The 18,836-nt window shown below is 36.1% G+C and overlaps 1 protein-coding gene across 10 annotated transcripts in view; it reads left to right on the top strand.

Annotated features, from left to right (window-relative positions):
* Positions 1-18,836, top strand: part of LOC143225504 (tyrosine-protein phosphatase 10D-like) — a 165,025-nt gene that overhangs the window by 101,542 nt on the left and 44,647 nt on the right. For all 10 annotated transcript variants that reach the window (XR_013013888.1, XR_013013887.1, XM_076455067.1 and 7 more), the window contains 4 exons: positions 5,395-5,461; positions 10,837-11,054; positions 14,373-14,565; positions 15,785-15,962. Coding sequence is in view for 8 of the 10 variants with exons in the window: in XM_076455067.1 (XP_076311182.1) it covers positions 5,395-5,461; positions 10,837-11,054; positions 14,373-14,565; positions 15,785-15,962 (656 nt within the window). In the remaining 2 variants the exon portion in view is untranslated. The remainder of the gene's footprint in view (positions 1-5,394; positions 5,462-10,836; positions 11,055-14,372; positions 14,566-15,784; positions 15,963-18,836) is intronic.

Genomic DNA, 18,836 nt, shown 5'->3' with positions numbered 1-18,836 from the left:
AAAAATTTGTAATGGACAAGAGATTCCAAGTTCGTGTGGGTTCGAAACTTTCCCGTTCTTTTGTACAGGAACTTGGAGTCCCTCAAGGCTGTGTATTGAGTGTTACACTCTTCAGTATAAAGATAAATGCCATCACTGAACAACTCCCTCTCACTGTTGCGAATGGGCTGTATGTCGACGACTTTCACATCTCATGTCAGTCATCAAACATGAGATATATTGAGCGGCAACTACAAACCGCCCTCAATTGTGTACGGAAGTGGACTCTGGCGAACGGCTTTAATTTCTCTCTCTCCAAAACTGTATGCATGCACTTTTGCCGTCGACGGGGTATTCACCCTGATCCTGAACTTCATATCGGTGAAGTTTTGCTGCCAGTGGTCCCGGAGACCAAGTTCTTGGGGCTTATCTTTGATCGTAAACTGACCTTTATACCACACTTAAAGCAGCTTCGGGTCAAATGCACAAGAGCACTGAACATCCTCCGTGTTCTCTCTTCTACCAGTTGGGGGGCAGATCGCTGTTCATTGTTAAAGGTATATCGTGCTCTTATTAGATCGAAACTCGATTATGGATCAATGATCTATGGCTCTGCCAGACCATCGGCCTTAAAGATGCTGGATCCCGTTCATCACCAATGACTTCGACTCTGCACTGGGGCTTTCCGTACCTCTCCAGTTCAAAGTATATACATTGAATCTCATGAACCTTCTCTACACCTTCGCCGTTTGCAACTATCTTTACAATATACTTCGAAACTTCATTCCTTACCAAAGCATCCCACCTGGAAATGTGTTTTCCTTCCTCGGTGGGCAGTACTTTTTCAGAACAGACGATCTGTCATTGCTCCGTTTGGCCTTCGCATCCGGGAGCAATTGGATGAATTGGGTCTGTCCTTGAATAACATTGCAGATTCCACAGGTCGGCCCATCCCACCATGGCTTATTACAGCCCCCAAATGTGACCTTTCGTTCAGTCACCTAAAAAAGGCAGATACTCCAGATTGGAAGTACCGTCTTTTATTCAATGAATATCTTTCAAACAATCATTCAGTTCCCATTTATACAGATGGTTCCAAATCAGGTAATTCAGTGGGCTCTGCTATGGTTTGATATGGGTCAGTAGTTGCACGCAGAATCCCTTCTACAGCTTCTGTGTTCACTGCTGAACTGTATGCCATACCTCTTGCCCTGGATCATATTGCAGCTGAGCAGTACTCCAACTGCACTATTTATACTGATTCGCTTAGTTCTATACTTGCCTTGGAATCGCTACACGTTAGCTCACATCCTATTCTCGCTGATATTCGAAACCGACTGGCCCATTTCTTATTAGCAGCTACTTCAATCCAGTTTTTCTGGATACCAGGCTATGTTGGTATTCGCGAGAACGAGCTTGCAGACATGGCAGCACCATCACTCCTATGCCTATTTCGTACATGGACTATGGTGTTGTCTTCAAGGCTCGGCTCCGTGCCAGCTGGCAGTCCATTTGGAATGAGCAACGTGACAACAAACTTTTTCAAATCAAACCCAAAATTGGACTTTGACCATCTAGCTTCCGTAAAGTTCGGAAGGAGGAAGTTGTTCTCACTAGGCTACGCATTGGTTACAGTTTTTTAACTCATCATTTTCTTTTATCTGGAACTGATGCACCAATGTGTATTTTGTGTAACACTCAAATCACTATCAGCCACGTTTTACTTTCTTGCCATCGTTACAATTCTCAACGACGGCAATATTTTAAACATATTTTTTCCCAGGGTCAATCTGTTACATTGGACAGAGTTATTGGTGATGGTGACTCTGTCCACCTTGATAATGTTTTTAATTTTTTAATGGCCATTAACCTTTTTAATCTCATTTAAGTGTTGCATATTTATTCATTACACCTTTTTAATTGTGGTTCCTTTTTTACAGTTTTAATCTCTCTCCTTCAATTTGACATTGGACAATGGCCAGAACATTAAATAACTCGACACCAGGACTGGAAAGGCCAACTTCAGGTGACTAACGCTCCTGTTTGAACTATCCGTTTGAACTACTCATTAGTCATCCTGGCGAGTTGTTATTATACTTTTGCTGCATATCATTTCACACTTTTACTACTTAACTTTTTAATACTGGCCATATTGACTCATAACCCGGAACCAGGACTGGAAAGACCAACTTCAGGTGACTGACGGTGGTTTTTATACTTACCTGTTAGTCTTCCTGGCGGGTTACGATCATTACCATTCTGCTACAGGTAGTTCTTTACAACTTTGTTGACTGGATGTCAACATTGGTTTTTACGCCATTTTCTGTTTTAATTGCCGTTTTGCTTTTATCTTCAATTACTTTTACAAATTTTACTCCATTTACTTGACTTTTATCTTTTTACTGGACATTTGGCTACTCATTATTACGATTTTGCGGAGTGTCTTTTAAAACATTTATTCTTTTACATTTTGATAATAGCTGCTATGACACATAACCCGGAACCAGGGCTGGAAAGGCCAACTTCAGGTGATTAACGGTGGTTCTTGAACTTACCTGTTAGTCTTCCTGGCGGGTTATGATCATTACCTTTTTGCTAGAGTAAATACCTTACAACTTCTTATACTCTGCCTTCTATCTTAACATTGTAGACTAGGTGTCAACATTGGTTTTATACTTTTTTGTTTTACCTTCATTTCCATTTATGTCTATTACTACATTTATTTATTTTTTTTTTTTTTTTTTACATTTTTACCGAATGTCTGGCGCAGATAGCCTCGCTGCTTTGTGCCATAAAACACTAAATCAATGAATCAATCAACTCTCTCTAAAACCGTTTGCATCCTGAACTCCGTATTGGTGAAGCTGTGCTGCCTGTGGTCCCTGAGACAAAGTTTTTGTGACTTATCGTTGACCATAAGCTGAACTTTATACCCTAAATCAAGCAGCTACAAGTCAAATGTACAAGAGAACTGAAAATTCTCCATGTCTTCACTTCCATCACTTGGGGAGCGGATGACGTTCTATGCTAAAGATGTATCGTGCTCTTATTCAATCAAAACTCGACTATGGATCACTGGTTTATGGCTCTGCCAGGACCTCAACCTTAAAGATGCTGAACCCTATTCATCATCAAGGACTTTGGCTCTCCACTGGAGCTTTCCCCACTTCAGAGCTTATACATAGAGTCTCATGAACCTTCTTTGCACCTCCACCATTTGCAACTGTCTTTACTATATGCTTTGAAACTTCGTTTCTTACCAGAGCATAGCACCTGGGGTTGTGTTCTCCTTCCTCGGTGGGTCATACTTTTTCAGAACAGACAATCTACCATTTCTCCTTTTGGCCAATGTATCCAGGCATAGTTGGATTAATTGGGTCTGTCCTTGGATAACATTGCTGTATTCACTGGTCAGCCCTTCCCACCATGGTTTTTTAAAGTCCCCAAATGTGACCTATATTTAAGTCATCTGAGAAAAGCAGACACTCCTGATTGGAAATACTGTCTTATTTGCTGAACATCTTTTGGACCGTCCTTTCATTCCTATTTATACAGATGGTTCAGAATCAGGTGACTCTGTGGGCTCTGCCATGGTTTATTGTGGTTCGATGGTACTCAAACTGTACTATTTATACTAACTCGCTTATTTCTCTACTGGCTCTGGAATCACTTCACGCTAGTTCGCACCCTGTTCTCACCGATATTCAAAATTCACTGGCCCATTTTTCTTTAAAATCTACTTCTATCCATTTTTTCTGCATACTGGGCCACATTGAAATTCGCGGGAACGAGCTCGCCAACACCGCAGCTAAATCTATCTGCTCTGGCACTATCACTGCTGTGCCTATTGCACACATGGACTATGGTCCTGTATTCAATTCTTTGCTCCGTGCCAGCAGGCAGTGGACTTGAAGTGAGCAACGTGAAAACAAACTTTTCCAAATAAAATCCTGTATTTGACTTTGGTCGTCTTGCCTCCGTAAGGATCGGAAGTAGGAAGTTGTTCTAACTGGACTACGCATTGGTTACAGTTTTTTAACTCATCGTTTTCTTTTATCTGGAACTGATGCACCAGTATGTAGTCTGTGAACATTCAGGTCACAATAAGCCACATGTTACTTTCTTGGCGTCGTTATGACTCTCAACGACGGTACCATTTTAAACATATTTTGTCCCAAGGTTTGTCCATAACGTTAGACAGTGTTATTGGTGATGGTGACACTGTCCACCTTAGAAATGTTTTTAGTTTTCAAAGGTCATTAATCTTTTGAATGCCATTTAAGTTATTTAATTTATAGATTATACCTTTCTTTAATGTGATTCCCTTTCAAGAATCACAGTTCATCTGGTTCTATTTAAAATTATAAAATGGACGTAACGTTAAATAACTCGAAACCAGGACTGGAAAGGCCAACTTCAGGTAATTAACGCTGCTGTTTGAACTACCCGTTAGTCATCCTGGCAACTTGTTATTAAAATTTTGCTACAAGTTGTTTTGAAACTTTTATTACTTTACTTTTTGAAAATATTTATAACGTCAAATAACTCGAACCAGGACTGGAAAGGCCAACTTCAGGTGACTGACGGTGGTTTTTGTACTTACTTGTTAGTCTTCCTGGCGAGTTAAGATAATTACAATTATGCTACAGAAAGTCCTTTACAACTTGTATTACTGTAGTGTTTCTCTTAATGTTGTAGACTAAATGTAAACATTGGTTTTATGCTATTTATGTTGTTTTTTAAACTTTGTTTTCTTTTACCTTAATTTCCTTTTATGAATTTTGCTAAATTTAGTTTAATTTTAACTTTTTACCCGATGTTTTGTGCTGATAACCTAGCTGCTTTGTGCCATAAAACACCAAATCTACCATCCAACACCCAGTTATTAATGTCCTTCCACACTATTTCACATTTCATTGGTTGCAGAAGTGTTTTATGGGCCATAGTTTTAAGGTCATGAGTCAAAGTAGGAAGTGAGTATAATTCAATAAATAGCTCTTTAATCAGCTGTATGGTGGCTGTTGGGGTAGGAACTTCACGCATTGTTGCAATAGGTATAGTCATTTCTCTTTCATTGTCCCAAGACACCTCCAAGAGAGTGCTAACACACTTCCTGAGATCTGTAAGATGTTTTTGTGTTCTTTCCCCACATTGTGTGTATAGACTTTTTAGTGTAAAAACGTGACGCCATCTGTGAATATAGTTAACATTAACTTACCTCAGAGGTAGTTCGTGTTCAATAGCAACAATAATGTTACTAAGCCTATCATTAACATAGCTGTTGTTCCAAATTATCATCCTAAAGAAGTAATCAGTTAACAGATAAGTAGACACATAGATTTTAGTGCTTTATGTAGATACATTATTCAATTACACTGTAATTTCTGTAAAACAGAATTGTTTTCTTTTCAATAGATCCAGGCACTTACACGGGTTGGTCCTGGTAACAAAGTGATTCACAAAGAAGTCCTTCCTATTTGGGGTATGAGTCATTTTTGTGTATTCTGCATAATTTACTAATTGGATTGCATCCCTTAACAGTCTAGCATTTATAATTAACAAGTGGTTTCATGTACAGTTATCTTACATACATATTGAACCATAGTGTCTGTTTAAATGTTCATTTATCTCCTGCTCAAGAAACTGCACCTGCAGGCAAAGCTCCAAATTCACTTTTGAAATTATAAGATAACAGGCATGAATAATGTTAATGTGAAATTTTATTTTGCAAGCACAATATCTTACAATAAATTATTAGGACTTGATCACGCTATAATTCATATTTCAAAATGTGACGTAATTTAACAAAAAGGTAGGTTTGCCATATGTTATTGTTGAGCAGCTCTTAACATGATTGAAACACTCAACAACTACTTTTCACAGTGAGTGGTATAAATAGCTCAGAGATTTAGCACTTAGTGTTACCAAGAGTATAACTCACTTAATCATTTTAAGTTCCATAAAATGAATAATTTAAATTAATAAATTAACTTAAGCTTTTCCTGCCACTGATGATGGATAATTTTGCTTGTTTACTATAAGAGGAAAATTTACTAAGAAGTTTGATTTTCTTGATTAATCAAGGAGTAACTTTGATCTCAGAATATTTTTACAGCCATATGTGTGTGGTTATCTTTCTTGTTTCTGTCTAAGTGAGTTGAAATTTAAGGTGACAAATTTCAATGAATTTAATCTATCATTCTGACAAAAACTGTGTTACGATCATGTAACTGTTCCTTGGAGTTTATATCTGCTGAGAAAGTATTGTTTTATTGCAAATATCATTATGAGTTAAATACATTATTTCCAGTATTAATAATTTACATATTCATGAGCCTTTACTCTTGCCATTTATTGCATATTATTGAATTTGATTTATTTATTGAATAACTACAAAGTTATATTTAACATAAACAAACTAATTATTCAAATATTATTTTAAAAAATCTATGGGAAAAAGAAAAAGAATTCTGATATGATACCTCACATAATAGATTTTCTTTTTTCCTGCCCTGTATATGCACAGCATTTGCTCACCATCATGCTTAAGGCTTCCATCTGACATTACATGATATAGTTTCATTTTAGCATACAACAACTCTCCACCAATAGGAGTATGAAATATCCTTTTAGTGAAGCTGACCTGTCTAAGTTCAGAAGACATTCATCACTTCATGATTTGGCACTTGTGTAATGAAATAGTTTTTATTGATCATCAACTTTTCAGAGAGAAGAGTTTTTTTTGGAAGCATCTACAACAGTGATTTTTACCTGTGTGCCGCGGTGTTTTTGAAACACATTCAACTTTCTTGGGATTTTACAAGCAAGTTGAACACATCAGTTAATAAAAGCTACTATAGAGACACACTGAAACCTTCCAAAACATTCGATGGTTTTCATTGAACTCGAGCACTGAGAAGTTCATACTTAAATTTCATTCTCAATTGCAACAGTTCGACTGTTAGTTTAATTGTGGTGCAACAAGCGCTTCGTACATCATAAATGATGCATCAAACAATCAAACTGCTTTCTGGAACACGTTCTCATTCCGCGGTAAGCTATAGCTACTACGCTGTAGGTAGGAATTTTATATCAACTGCAGAACTTCGGGCTTATCGTGTATGAATTAACTTTATCATTTATCCATGGAAAAATATTTAAGTAAATCTGGTGCTGCAAAGGAGAATGTGTTGAATCAAAAGCGAGGAATTAAACGAAAGTACAAAAACGAATACATCGAATATGGTTTTATCGCTTTGGAGTCGGAACATTTTTAATTACCATTCTGTCTATTCTGCAATGCAGCTTTATCGAACGAGGCGCTTGTTCCTAGCAAATTGAAGAGACACTTGGAAACAAAACATTCAGCTGTGAAGGATAAACCAAAAGAATACTTCGAGAATCTCGCGGCTCAACAACATGAACAATCAAGGAAGCTTGTGAATTACATGAAGCTGCCTGAAAAAAGATTAATTGCAAATTATAAGGTTGCTCAATTGTTGGCAAAACGCTAGAAAGCGCATACGGAGGCCGAATCAGTCATTGTGCCAGCGTTAGCAATCATCATTGAAACTATGCTTGGGACAGATGCCGCCAAAAAGGTTAAGCAAGTTCCACTGTACAATGACACAATTTCGTGAAGGCCAAGACATTTTCGAGTTGGTGAATGAAATCATTTTGCTATTCAAATTACATTGGAATATCTATGTCAGTGTTTACACCGATGGCTGTCTTTCAATGCAAGTAAAAAAGAAGGAATTCGCCACTCTGGTGCGCCAACAAAAAAATTCAAACATTAGGATTGTTCACTGCATGATTCACAGAGATGCGATCGCCTACAAATCTTTGCCGAAAGTGGTGAATTTTATCAAGTCTCGGCCACTTCAATCTGACTTTTCTTTCTTCTCTGTGAGGCGATGGATTCAGACTAGAAAAAGCGACTGTATCACATTGAAGTTCGATGGCTTTCGAAAGGAAAGGTGTTAAAGCGTCTTGTCCAACTAAAGACTGAAGTAATTTTTTTTCTTGGAGGTTGAGGAAGCAGGTTTTGAATTTTCTTTTCATGATGAGATCTGGTGGCTGAAGGTTCAGTTTCTCCAGGACCTATTTGACAAATTAAATTAACTGAACGTAAGTCTCCAAGGACCATCTGAAAACATTATTACTACAACGTCCAAATTGAAGGTCTGTGGAAGAATAAGATCTCTTGATTGTTTTCCCTCTGTTAACGAATGTCCGTCAAAGAAGAAAATTGCCCCTCAAATTTTGAACACATTAAGCGACCTACAGTCCGCACTAAAACATTACTTCCCGTCACTTGCTGTCGACGAATATAACTGGGTGACCTATCCATTAGAAATCAACGAGACAACAAATCTTACAACTAAGGAGGAAGAACAGCTCATTGATTTACGAAACGACAAATTTTATCAATCATTGTTTCCCGAAAAGAGCTTGGATGAGTTTTAAATCTCCATTAAAAATTCATATCCTGCAATCATTTCAAAAGCAGTTAAAGTTCTGCTTTCATTTGCATCTTCGTGATTTTGCGAAACTGGATTTTCAGCATTGACTAAAATTAAAACCAGAAAGAGAGAGAGGCTTCTTACAGTCGATGATGAAATGCGAGCTTGTTTGTCTACGTTAGAGGCTCGCTTCAATTTGATTTGCTCTCAGAAGCAGGCACAAGCGTCACATTGAGAACATGTGTAAAAATAAAAAGTTTTGATTTTTCTGCTATACCACAAAATCGTTAAAAAGCCTTAGAACGACACTCACGGCCAAAGCAAGCGATAGTATTGTCAATGTGCAGATGACATTAATATCGCTTGCTTTGGCCGTGATTTTCGTTCTAAGGCTTTTTAAGTTAACTCTTCTGTGTTATGTGTATCTAAACGTGATGCACAATGACATTATTATCGCTTGCTTTGGTTGTGCTTTTTGTTCTAAGGCTTTTAACGCTTGCCGTATAACGTGTACCTAAAAAAAGTCGTTAAGGCTTTCCAGGTGTGCCGCGAAAATTTTTAAATTGTCATAGTGTGCCGCAAGTCAGAAAAGGTTGAGAACTACTGATCTACAAAGACATTACTTCCACTTTTACTGGTGTGATACAGCACAACTTTCTTTATGCCAGTCTAACAGCTGCATTAGCATCAGTTTTGTCTTTTGCTTGTTGGAAGAGATGATGGCTTTTTGGTGAAAATGGTAAAGTCTTTCGTAGATGCTGGAATGAAAGTTGCTTTACCCTTCTGCTTACTGATCTTGAGGTGAATATGCTAAACACTATCCTCCTACCATGGACCAGAAGACAAATACCTGTTACCCCTGGTCTTGGACTTGTTAACCCACTAAATATGTTTGACATGCCCTAACCACTCCACGCCATCTGGTACATCTGTTTCCACTATCAGAGTTGCATCCTTTTTGCATGGTTTGACAACACAATTTCACTTCAGGCAAATAATATATCTTGGTATAGATATAGATGAGATTTGGCCTCCTATGGGTATGATACCCTAATATTGGATCCATGGCTTTTCTTCTAGCACCTTCGAAAGAGGGCTCACCTAGATAAATTTTGCACTGATCTCTCCACCATTTCAACACAAGATTCTAGCTATTATGTCAACAGAGGTAAGGTATCATGTTGGAAGTTAACAATTTCTGATATTGTAAGTATATTTTGGCTACATACTTATCTCCTTTCATACTTCCCAACCATAAACCCCACTTATAGTGCACCTTTTTTTGCTAATTTCAAAGTTATGAACTTTTACAGTATAGTGGTTGTCGGCTGTGCAAGGAAGGTGTGATGTACTCCTATTGGCAGAGGGTTGTCACATGCTCATTTGCATATTGCAATGCAGCTATACCATGTGTAAATATGTGATGTCAGGTGGGAGCCTCAAGGCTATTGGTGAGTGAAAATTGCACATATAAAGGGCAATACAAATCAAAGAAAATGTTATGTGTCTAGAGATAAGTATCAATTGGAAATGCATTTTCAGCATTGGAAAATGTTAACTTTTTGGATATTTTTTCTAATGATTTTCTTCTATTTCTGGAAGTACACGTATCCTTGTGATAATAATGCAGGGCTGCAGATTAGAAGTGCTGAAATTTGAGCCATGTGATATACCACTGCACCACTTTCTGTTTTGATGGTATTATCATTGTGACAGTCAATCCTGCAGTTTAGTAAAATATCTATTTAAGAAGCAGATGTGGTTAACTGGTTACTTTATTTCTAGTCAGTAATTCTGAAATAGTAAAAGATAAGCCTGGGCCTGTGAGTATCTAATTTGATCAATTAACTCGTGTATAGCGTAAGGTAGTATTCAAATCGCAATAACTGCCTATGAGACTGTTTTGGATTTTTCACCATTATTGAAATTGATCTGTTTAAAAGAAAATTTGTAATATGCATTTCATCAAAAAAATAAATTGATGTTGAAACCAGTATGGTAGTATTAAAAAAATCTGTTTATACAAATTTCAGCAAAGATTTAACATACTGCAAAAAAAAAAAAAAATTGCAAAAGTTTTGCCAATCCATACAAGTTTTGCAAAATGGTAAACAACTAATGTGATGAAAGAAAACAGAGTAAATTTTATCCACTTTGGTAATAATCATCTTTAATTCTGGCACATCTTATCTTGATGGTATCTAAGGTTACATTTTAGTACCCTTTATTAATTAATAATTATTTGTTAGAACATAATGTTAATACTTTCTCAAGATTAAAATGTTTGACGTTAATAAACAATAACAGTGTATAAAATAAAATTTTGCACTTCTTATGCTGAATAGTTGTATGTTTTCATAGTGAAATATTTTACAAACCTTATGTTTTCCAGCTCCTCCTTCACCACCCCATAGCATTTTTCCTATCGTTATTGGTCAAACATCCACAACAATACATGTAAGATTCCATAAGAAATTTTTCTCCAACATCCACGGTCCCATCGTAACTTACACATTGATTGTTGCTGAAGACACTGGGAAAGATTCCAGCAGTTGGAAGCTACCATCATGGGCAGATATTCAGACTTATTATTCTTGGCCTCCTTATCAGGTTTACAAATTTTATATATATATATTTATAAATGTTTAATTTACTTTTAAAATATTACATTTATAAAGTGATATACTATTAGAAGAGATGCAGTATTGGGTATAATTTTGGTGTCAAATGCAAATATGCTGGAACCACACCAAGGATTGTTTTGCACTTAGAAAGATAGCTGAAAATGTCTAGAGAAAGTTTAACAAATTTCTTGTTAAAAAAGTAATATTTGGAAAAGACAGTCTTGTAAGATGCACACCCATAAATAATAATCTGGGATAAGTTTGTATTTTTCACTGTTATTTGGCAATGTACTAAGCCGTGTTTTCTTATTTAGGTCACTCTAACTATTGTGTGACGAGGGGTACTTACATGCTTATTGTATGATAGATGGTGGTGAAAAGTTTGTTAGGCAGAGTATAGTACCAATAAATTTCACCAAACACTGTATTTACATTCTGATCTAAGTCTTCGTATTTAAGGTGCTTAATGCTGATAAGCAATACACAGTAAAAAATGTAATGAAATTCAACTAGACTGTAGATTTCTTTTTCCCGCAATCATTTTTGTTAATCTATTACGAAAGAAAACCAAATGTGACAAATAACAGTATTTTGGATTCAACCTTAGTCTAGTAAATAAACTTAGTATTCCAAAAATTGTTTAATTTCAAAGTCTTAGTTGACATAAGATCCGGTGCAGTTTACATTTTTATCAATGTGTGTTATTGGGTTACACTAATTTCATAGATATCCTTAAACTGATACTGATCACTGCTGTTGAAAATCTTTATTCATTCAACATCAAAGCTCATCAAGTTAGGCCAGATCTGCAGCAGCCAAATTTCTATCTAACATATTTATATGACAATAATTAATAGAATGTTTTAGTTAGAAAATATATAATGAATATTAACCTTCCTTTAAATATGATTTAAATAACTTTTTTATTTTTGGTTTTAATTATAGGTTAACACCATTACAGCTAACTGACAATAGCCTCTCAGCATATCGGTTTTCATTACTGAATCAAAGTTAAGTCACCATTCTTAATATGAACTTCATTGGCAACTGTAAACTCTTATTTACCATTTGTTGCTCATGCATTTTTTGTAGGGAAACAATAACCCACCAGGCATAAGACTATTTTTATTTGTAGTATCATACAGGAATTATGTAAGGATATATATATATATTATGAAGACAATTTAAAAACATTAAAATATCCAATGAAAATATAACTTGAAACAACGTGATGACGAGAAAACCCACTTGTAGAGAAAAATGAATATGTAAAAACGGCTGGTATGGGTTGTGAAAATTTTTTTTATGTAGAGGAGCGAACAACGTTTCGACCTTCTTCGGTCATCGTCAAATTCACAAAGAAAGAAAGATGTAACTGACCGATAGCTGAACACATGTTTGAAGGGAGTTGTGTAATTGACTATAGGAATATAAAGTGCGTGCTTAGATGTTTGATTATATTTATTAATATAGGTATAAAGGTGTTCCTTTGTATTGGTTTATTTTGGGCTTGAGTTGTTGTATAAGTAAGGCTTCTTTAATTTTTCGTTTGTTTATGGTTGTTTATTTAGTATTTGAGTGTTTTTTATGGTTATGTTGTGTTTATTTGATTTGCAGTATTCAAAAACGTGTAAAGGTGACTTTTTGTGTTCTTTGAATCTGGTTTCCATTTTTCTACTTGTTTCTCCAATATAGAAGTCGTAGCAGTTATCACATTGTATTTTATAAATAATGTTGGTGTTGTGTTTGTTAGTGTAGTTTTTATATAGTATAGACCTTAGTTTTGTGCCTGGTTTTTGAATAAATTTGGTATTAACTGGGATGTCATATTTTGTTAAACGTTTTTGCCAAATGTTGGATATTTTTCTGCTGACATCGGGAATATATTTTATGCAGCAGTATATGGTTTCATGATTTTTTAATTCGTAGGATGTATTTACTTTTGTTAGTTGATTTTGCTTTTTGTCTAGGTGTATACGTATAATGTTTTCTACGGTTTGTGGAGGAAACTTATTGATGTTGATGAAGTATTGATTTATTTTGTCTAATTTGTCGTTAATTTTATATGGTGAGCATAGTTTTATGGCTGTGTTTATTTGGTTTCTTAGTATGTTGAGTTTTTGTTTTGTTTCATGTGCTGAGTCCCAAGGAATGTATAGTCCAGTACGGGTGATATTTTGGTGGATTTCCGTTTTAAATTGTGTATCGGTTATTGTAATTTTGAGGTTAAGAAATGATATTTGATTGCTTTCTTTCTGTTCACATGTGAAGTTAACGTTGGGATGTATAGAATTAATGTGATTGAAAAAAATTAAGTGTGTGTTCTGTAGTTGTGAATCCCGCAATCGTGTCGTCTTCAAATCTGTACCAATATAGTGGTGGATGTAATGCTGTGTTAATTGCTTGTGTCTCAACTTGTGTCATAAAAATATTGGCTAGAACTGGTGATACTGGATTGCCCATGCTTAGGCCATTTATTTGTATATAGTGGTGGCTGTTGAATATGAAGTTTGTTTTCATCGTGGTGAATTCTGTGAGGGTTGCTAATTGGATATGGAATTCTAAGGCTATGTTGCAGGCTTCAGCGTTTGGGACTTCCGTAAAGAGAGATATAACATCGAAACTGGCCATTAAGGCTTTATGATTAAGTTGATTAAGATTAGACTTGAAATTAAAAGTCTTTGATGAATGAGCTGGCTGATGTTACATATTTGGAGAATGCCCATGCTATGTATTTACCAAGATTGTAATTAAACGATTCATATGTGGACATTATTGGTCATAATGGACAATCTGATTTATGAGGTTTGGGGATACCGTATATTTGTGATGTGCGTGAGTCGGTCTTGCGTAGTTAGGAATAAAGTGTTTTTGAAATTGTGTTGGCTTTTTTCATTTTTAGTAGTATTTTGTTCAGTTGTGTTTCGTGTGTCTTTGTTGGATTTGTGTATATTGGTTTAAATTTGTTTGTATCTGATAGGATGTTCTTCATTTCTTGGATGTATTCATTGCTGTTCATTATGACTACAGCGTTTCCTTTATCTGCTTTTAGAATTTTTATGTTTTTGTCTTGTTTTAGGTTTTTAGTGAAATTAATGTCTCTCTTTGTGAGATTGTTTTTTAGTTTTCTGTTTTGACTTGAAACTCGTTATATTTTAAGGTATGGTTACATTATTTTTTTAAATTTTAAGAATAAATTTTTGATTGCGGATAAATTGTTCTCATACACATTTTTATCGTTTGCTTTCAAGCATTGACTATGTCATTTATATTAGTCATTAATTCAACCTGTTTACAAACGTAGGTGACAAAACCATATTATCCATTCAATGATAGTGAAGAAGAAAACTTTGTCATAGGTAACATGGATTGTTCAGGTGTGACAGAATATTGTAATGGTCCTTTGAAAGCGGGAGCTACATATAGAATTAAACTTCGAGCCTATACAGCATCTAGGAAGTTTACAGACACTGTGTACTCTCCTGCTGTTCAAACAGGTGTGAATGAAGAGAACTGATTTATTTCGTATAGAATTAATTAGTTAAACAGTATAAAAAAGAAATCTTCTAATTAATAAAACAGGTAAAATTAGTGATATTTCATTGTTAATTATGTCCACTTGAAAAGAATTTTAAGACTAATTGCTAAGATAAAAATATTTTATTCTGAAGTTTTCTACACATAAACTTTACCATTACTGTAATTGCACACCAAATAATTCATCTTTAAACATTTGGCAAGAGGTGAAATAATAGTGACTTGTCTGATATTCCGCTGGTTTGTAAAGTAATATTATTAGTTCTCAGTAATTGCACATAATCATCCCATCTCAAAAATTACCTACGTAAAAATAATTTGGTTTAGTAGATTAGCTTGTAGTTGATTTTGATTATAAAGATAACTAGTTTTTAATGCAACCAGATTTACTATTTTTATTAGAAAATTTAAAAAAAGAAACTGTTAATAACACAATAGAACCTGTTGAATCATAATTGACATTTGTTTATACATGTTCTAAGCCTCTTATCAGTTAAACTTAAAAAATCCGTAAAAAATATGAACATGCACTAACTTTAAAAAAGTGTAATAATGTTATTTTCAAGATGTGTTAAAAGATAATGGCTCAATTTCTTTCTCTCCTTTAGTATATTTGGCATTAAGATAAACATGTATGAGAAACAATGAAAAAATCACTTCAGTTAATATCTTAAGTTGATTTTTGTTGTTGTTTTTGGAGCAGTGATGTTTTTTAAAGTCTTTATATGGACAGGATATATTAATATATATATATATATATTATTATTTTATGAATATGTTGTACAAAAATATATAAGTTATTTGACACTCATCTTTGAAAAATGAACGCCAAATAATGATTGTGCCGAAGAACTTGTTTTACATTTATTCTAACAGCTTTAGAGTAATATTCTTCGTATCCAAAGTTTTTTGCTACTTAACAGTTGCATAGTTCTTAAAAATTTCAATAATATTTGCACTGTTTCCTAACATATTAAAAACTATCAACGTTGTTTTCTTTAATTTGTGCATCGTAGGAACTCTTTGGCATAAACGGCTCTAATACTTTAAACAAGATTTCATTATATGAGTTTAATATTAACTCTTTCTTCCCCTTTCAAAATTCACATGGTATAAATTTATTTTTAAGTTTGTAATTTTCAAACTATTTATTGTGAATATCATATATTTTGGTAACAGATCCAGATAATACTCTTCTTATTGTTGGGATTCTGGTTCCTCTCTCTCTTCTGGTTGTTGGAGCTGTTATTGTAATTATTTTATGTCGTCATCGACTTAAACCTTTCATTAAAAAAAATGCAGACATTTATGGAAGAGGAGATACCCTATCAGTTCCTGATGGTGAAATCATATCAAGGTGAGCTTATTTGTTGTATTAAACATGTGAGAACGATTCTTTTATAACATATGTTACTTAATTAAATAATTATATCGAATACTAAACAGTTATTTTATGAAGATATATATAAAGTTCAAATTTTTAAATGTTCATCTGTGAAACCCCTCGGTGTAGATTCCTGTACGTGGTGATGCGGACCTCCCAGGGAAGGTTCTATCCTTTCATTTTATTTACTATAGAATCTAAACATTCACCAACGTTTTCGCCGTGGGTGGCGACCCGTGAAGGGGAGCAGAGGGTCCTGGTGTTTGAGGGGTCCAACCCTAACACACCACTTTGGTTTTGAATTCTTGCAGACGAGCAGCCTTGTGGTGACCCCCTTTGGGTCAATCGGCTGATCCACTTGGGCTAGAGCCAACTAAGTACCAGTGTTGGATGTTCTCAACAGGAGTGGTGGACATTATATCTAATGCTGGTGTTTGGGAATAGTGCTCAGGAAACCCTGGCGTTGCTGCAGTGTTTTTGCTTGACATTGTATGCGTCCCGTCTTAGGGCTCCATGGTGGGTGGGGTCAGTGGGCACCGAATTCTCTTTCTTTTTTATGGATCCATTAAATAAAAATTTAAATAAAATAGTGAAAATCAGTCCATAGATAAAAGACCACGTCTTGAAGATTCTGAGCAACAACTTTTAACATCTGTAACACCTGTTGTACCGCATTTTTATAGTAAATTCTCTTTCAGACAAATCTTTAGGGCAAAGTCTCCCTTTTTCAATCAGAAGGGATTAGAGGGACTCGGTGGCTCTCCAAAGTCAGTAAAGAGGCTTTGATCTGGTAACATACTGGTAAAAGCATCCACATCTCAACACAGTGAACGCTTCATGCATTCAAAGATGATTGGGGATATACATATTGAGGTTACACCTCATACTTCTTTGAATTCATCACGTGGAGTTATTGGTGAGAGGGATTTGAAGAACATCCTCGAATCGGAGATTCTCATTGGTTTCTCCACCCAACGAGTTTCTGCAGTGAGGCGTCTCTCCACTCCCAAAGATAAAATTATGATGCCAACCAGTCTTCATTCTGACATTTACATCACCACATCCACCAGCCACCATCAATATAGGTTATCTTAATTGCAGGGTACGGCCATACATTACAAACCCTCTTCGATATTTTCAGTGTCAGCAGTTTGGTCTCTTAAAGACATCATGTCGAGGTTCCGTAACGTGTGCTCAATGTGATGGCAAGGACCACGATGCCTAAGAGTGTGAAACAGACCCTCATTGCGTCAATTGCAATGGCTCTCACCCGTCCTACTTTCGTTCTTGCCCTAAATGGTTGGAAGAAAAAGAGGTGCAGCATTTGAAAACGGTTCATAACATTACTTACTCTGAGACTCGAAAGTTGCTGTCCACTATTTCATCTCAGACGTATCCTGCTGCGCTTCGTTCCACTGCTACAGTGGGAGTGCAGACAGATCTCTCTGTGCCTCCAAAAAACCTTTCTTAAAACAAATGAAAAGTCTTTTGACCTCCATGGTTAAAACGTTGATGAATCAACTTCAACACCCATCTCTGTTCCTTATATACATTCCAACGAATCCCAAGATCCACTTTCTTCAGTCCTCGGTACAGGCATTTCCTCGGATACCTCTTTTTCCCATCCAAAGATGCAAAACGATCATTCTTTCACGTCCTCATTCACTGGAATCCTCTTCCAACAGCAAAAAACCTGCCCAATCGACCCAGAGGAGGATCCAAGGAGGTTAGTAGACCTCCTTCGAATAAAGACAGTACAAAAAAGACGTGGTCGTAAACAGAAGGGTTCTCCACCAAGTTCGCCTACACATAAATAAAAATGGCCGCCTTGATACAATGAAACTATCGAGGTTTACGTTCTAATATAGATGACATCAAAACACTGATTGCTTCCTACCATCCTGTATGTCTTTCCTTACAGGAAACATTTCTGAAACCTGCCGATACAGTCACCTTTCGGCGGTTTTCTTTGTAGAGAAATGACAGGCTGTGTGATGGACGAGTGCATGGAGGGCTGGCACTGTTGGTTGATCAGCATGTGCCTACCCTGTCTTTGCCACTCGACACACCCTTGCAGGCCATAGCCATCTTTGTTTCCTTGAGTCGTACCAACACTGTTTGTTCTTTCTACCTGTCGCCTAGAGAGATATGATCACTCAGACCTTGATGTTCTCATTGAACAGCTGCCGTCTCCCTTTCTAACCCTGGGGACTTTAATGGACGTCATTCATTCTGGGAAAGTGCTGATATTGATAGGAGAGGTCACTCTGTAGAGTATATGCTCTCTGATCACAATTTTTTCTCCTTTCACTAGTGATTCTTATACTTATTTTCATGCACCTAGTCAGTCCTTTACAACTGTTGATCTCTCAGTTTGCTCCCCTTCACTATTCTCCCATTTTTCATGAAAGGTTGACAATAATCCAGGAGGCAGTGATCATTTCCCTATAAATTTGAAAAGAGACTGGCTGTGGTTGATGCCATCCGACCCGCGTGCCTCAGTGGAAGCTGGATCATGCAAACTGGCCCTCTTTCACTGATGTAGCAGAACTTGATCCTGTCATCGTTTATAAGCCATCAATAGACGATTGTGTGGCAGCAGTAACTGGTCAACGTACTCCTAAAACCTCAACACGTTTCCCATGATATCCTCGTCCATGGTGGAATCCCGCCAGCCACATGGCACAGAAGGCTCAAAAACGGGCCCGTGATACTTTTTGTAGGTATCCTGGAGTATTGGCAATGCTCTGGGTATTAGCTACTTCCTGGCCATCAGAGAACAAGATCGAGAGGGAGTCAGAATCATATTGCTCACTGACCTTTCGAATCTTTTCCCATATGACTTTG

Source organism: Tachypleus tridentatus, chromosome 9, assembly GCF_004210375.1.
Source record: "Tachypleus tridentatus isolate NWPU-2018 chromosome 9, ASM421037v1, whole genome shotgun sequence".
Taxonomy (NCBI): Eukaryota; Metazoa; Arthropoda; class Merostomata; order Xiphosura; family Limulidae; genus Tachypleus; species Tachypleus tridentatus.
This window is presented reverse-complemented; position numbering and strand designations above follow the sequence as displayed.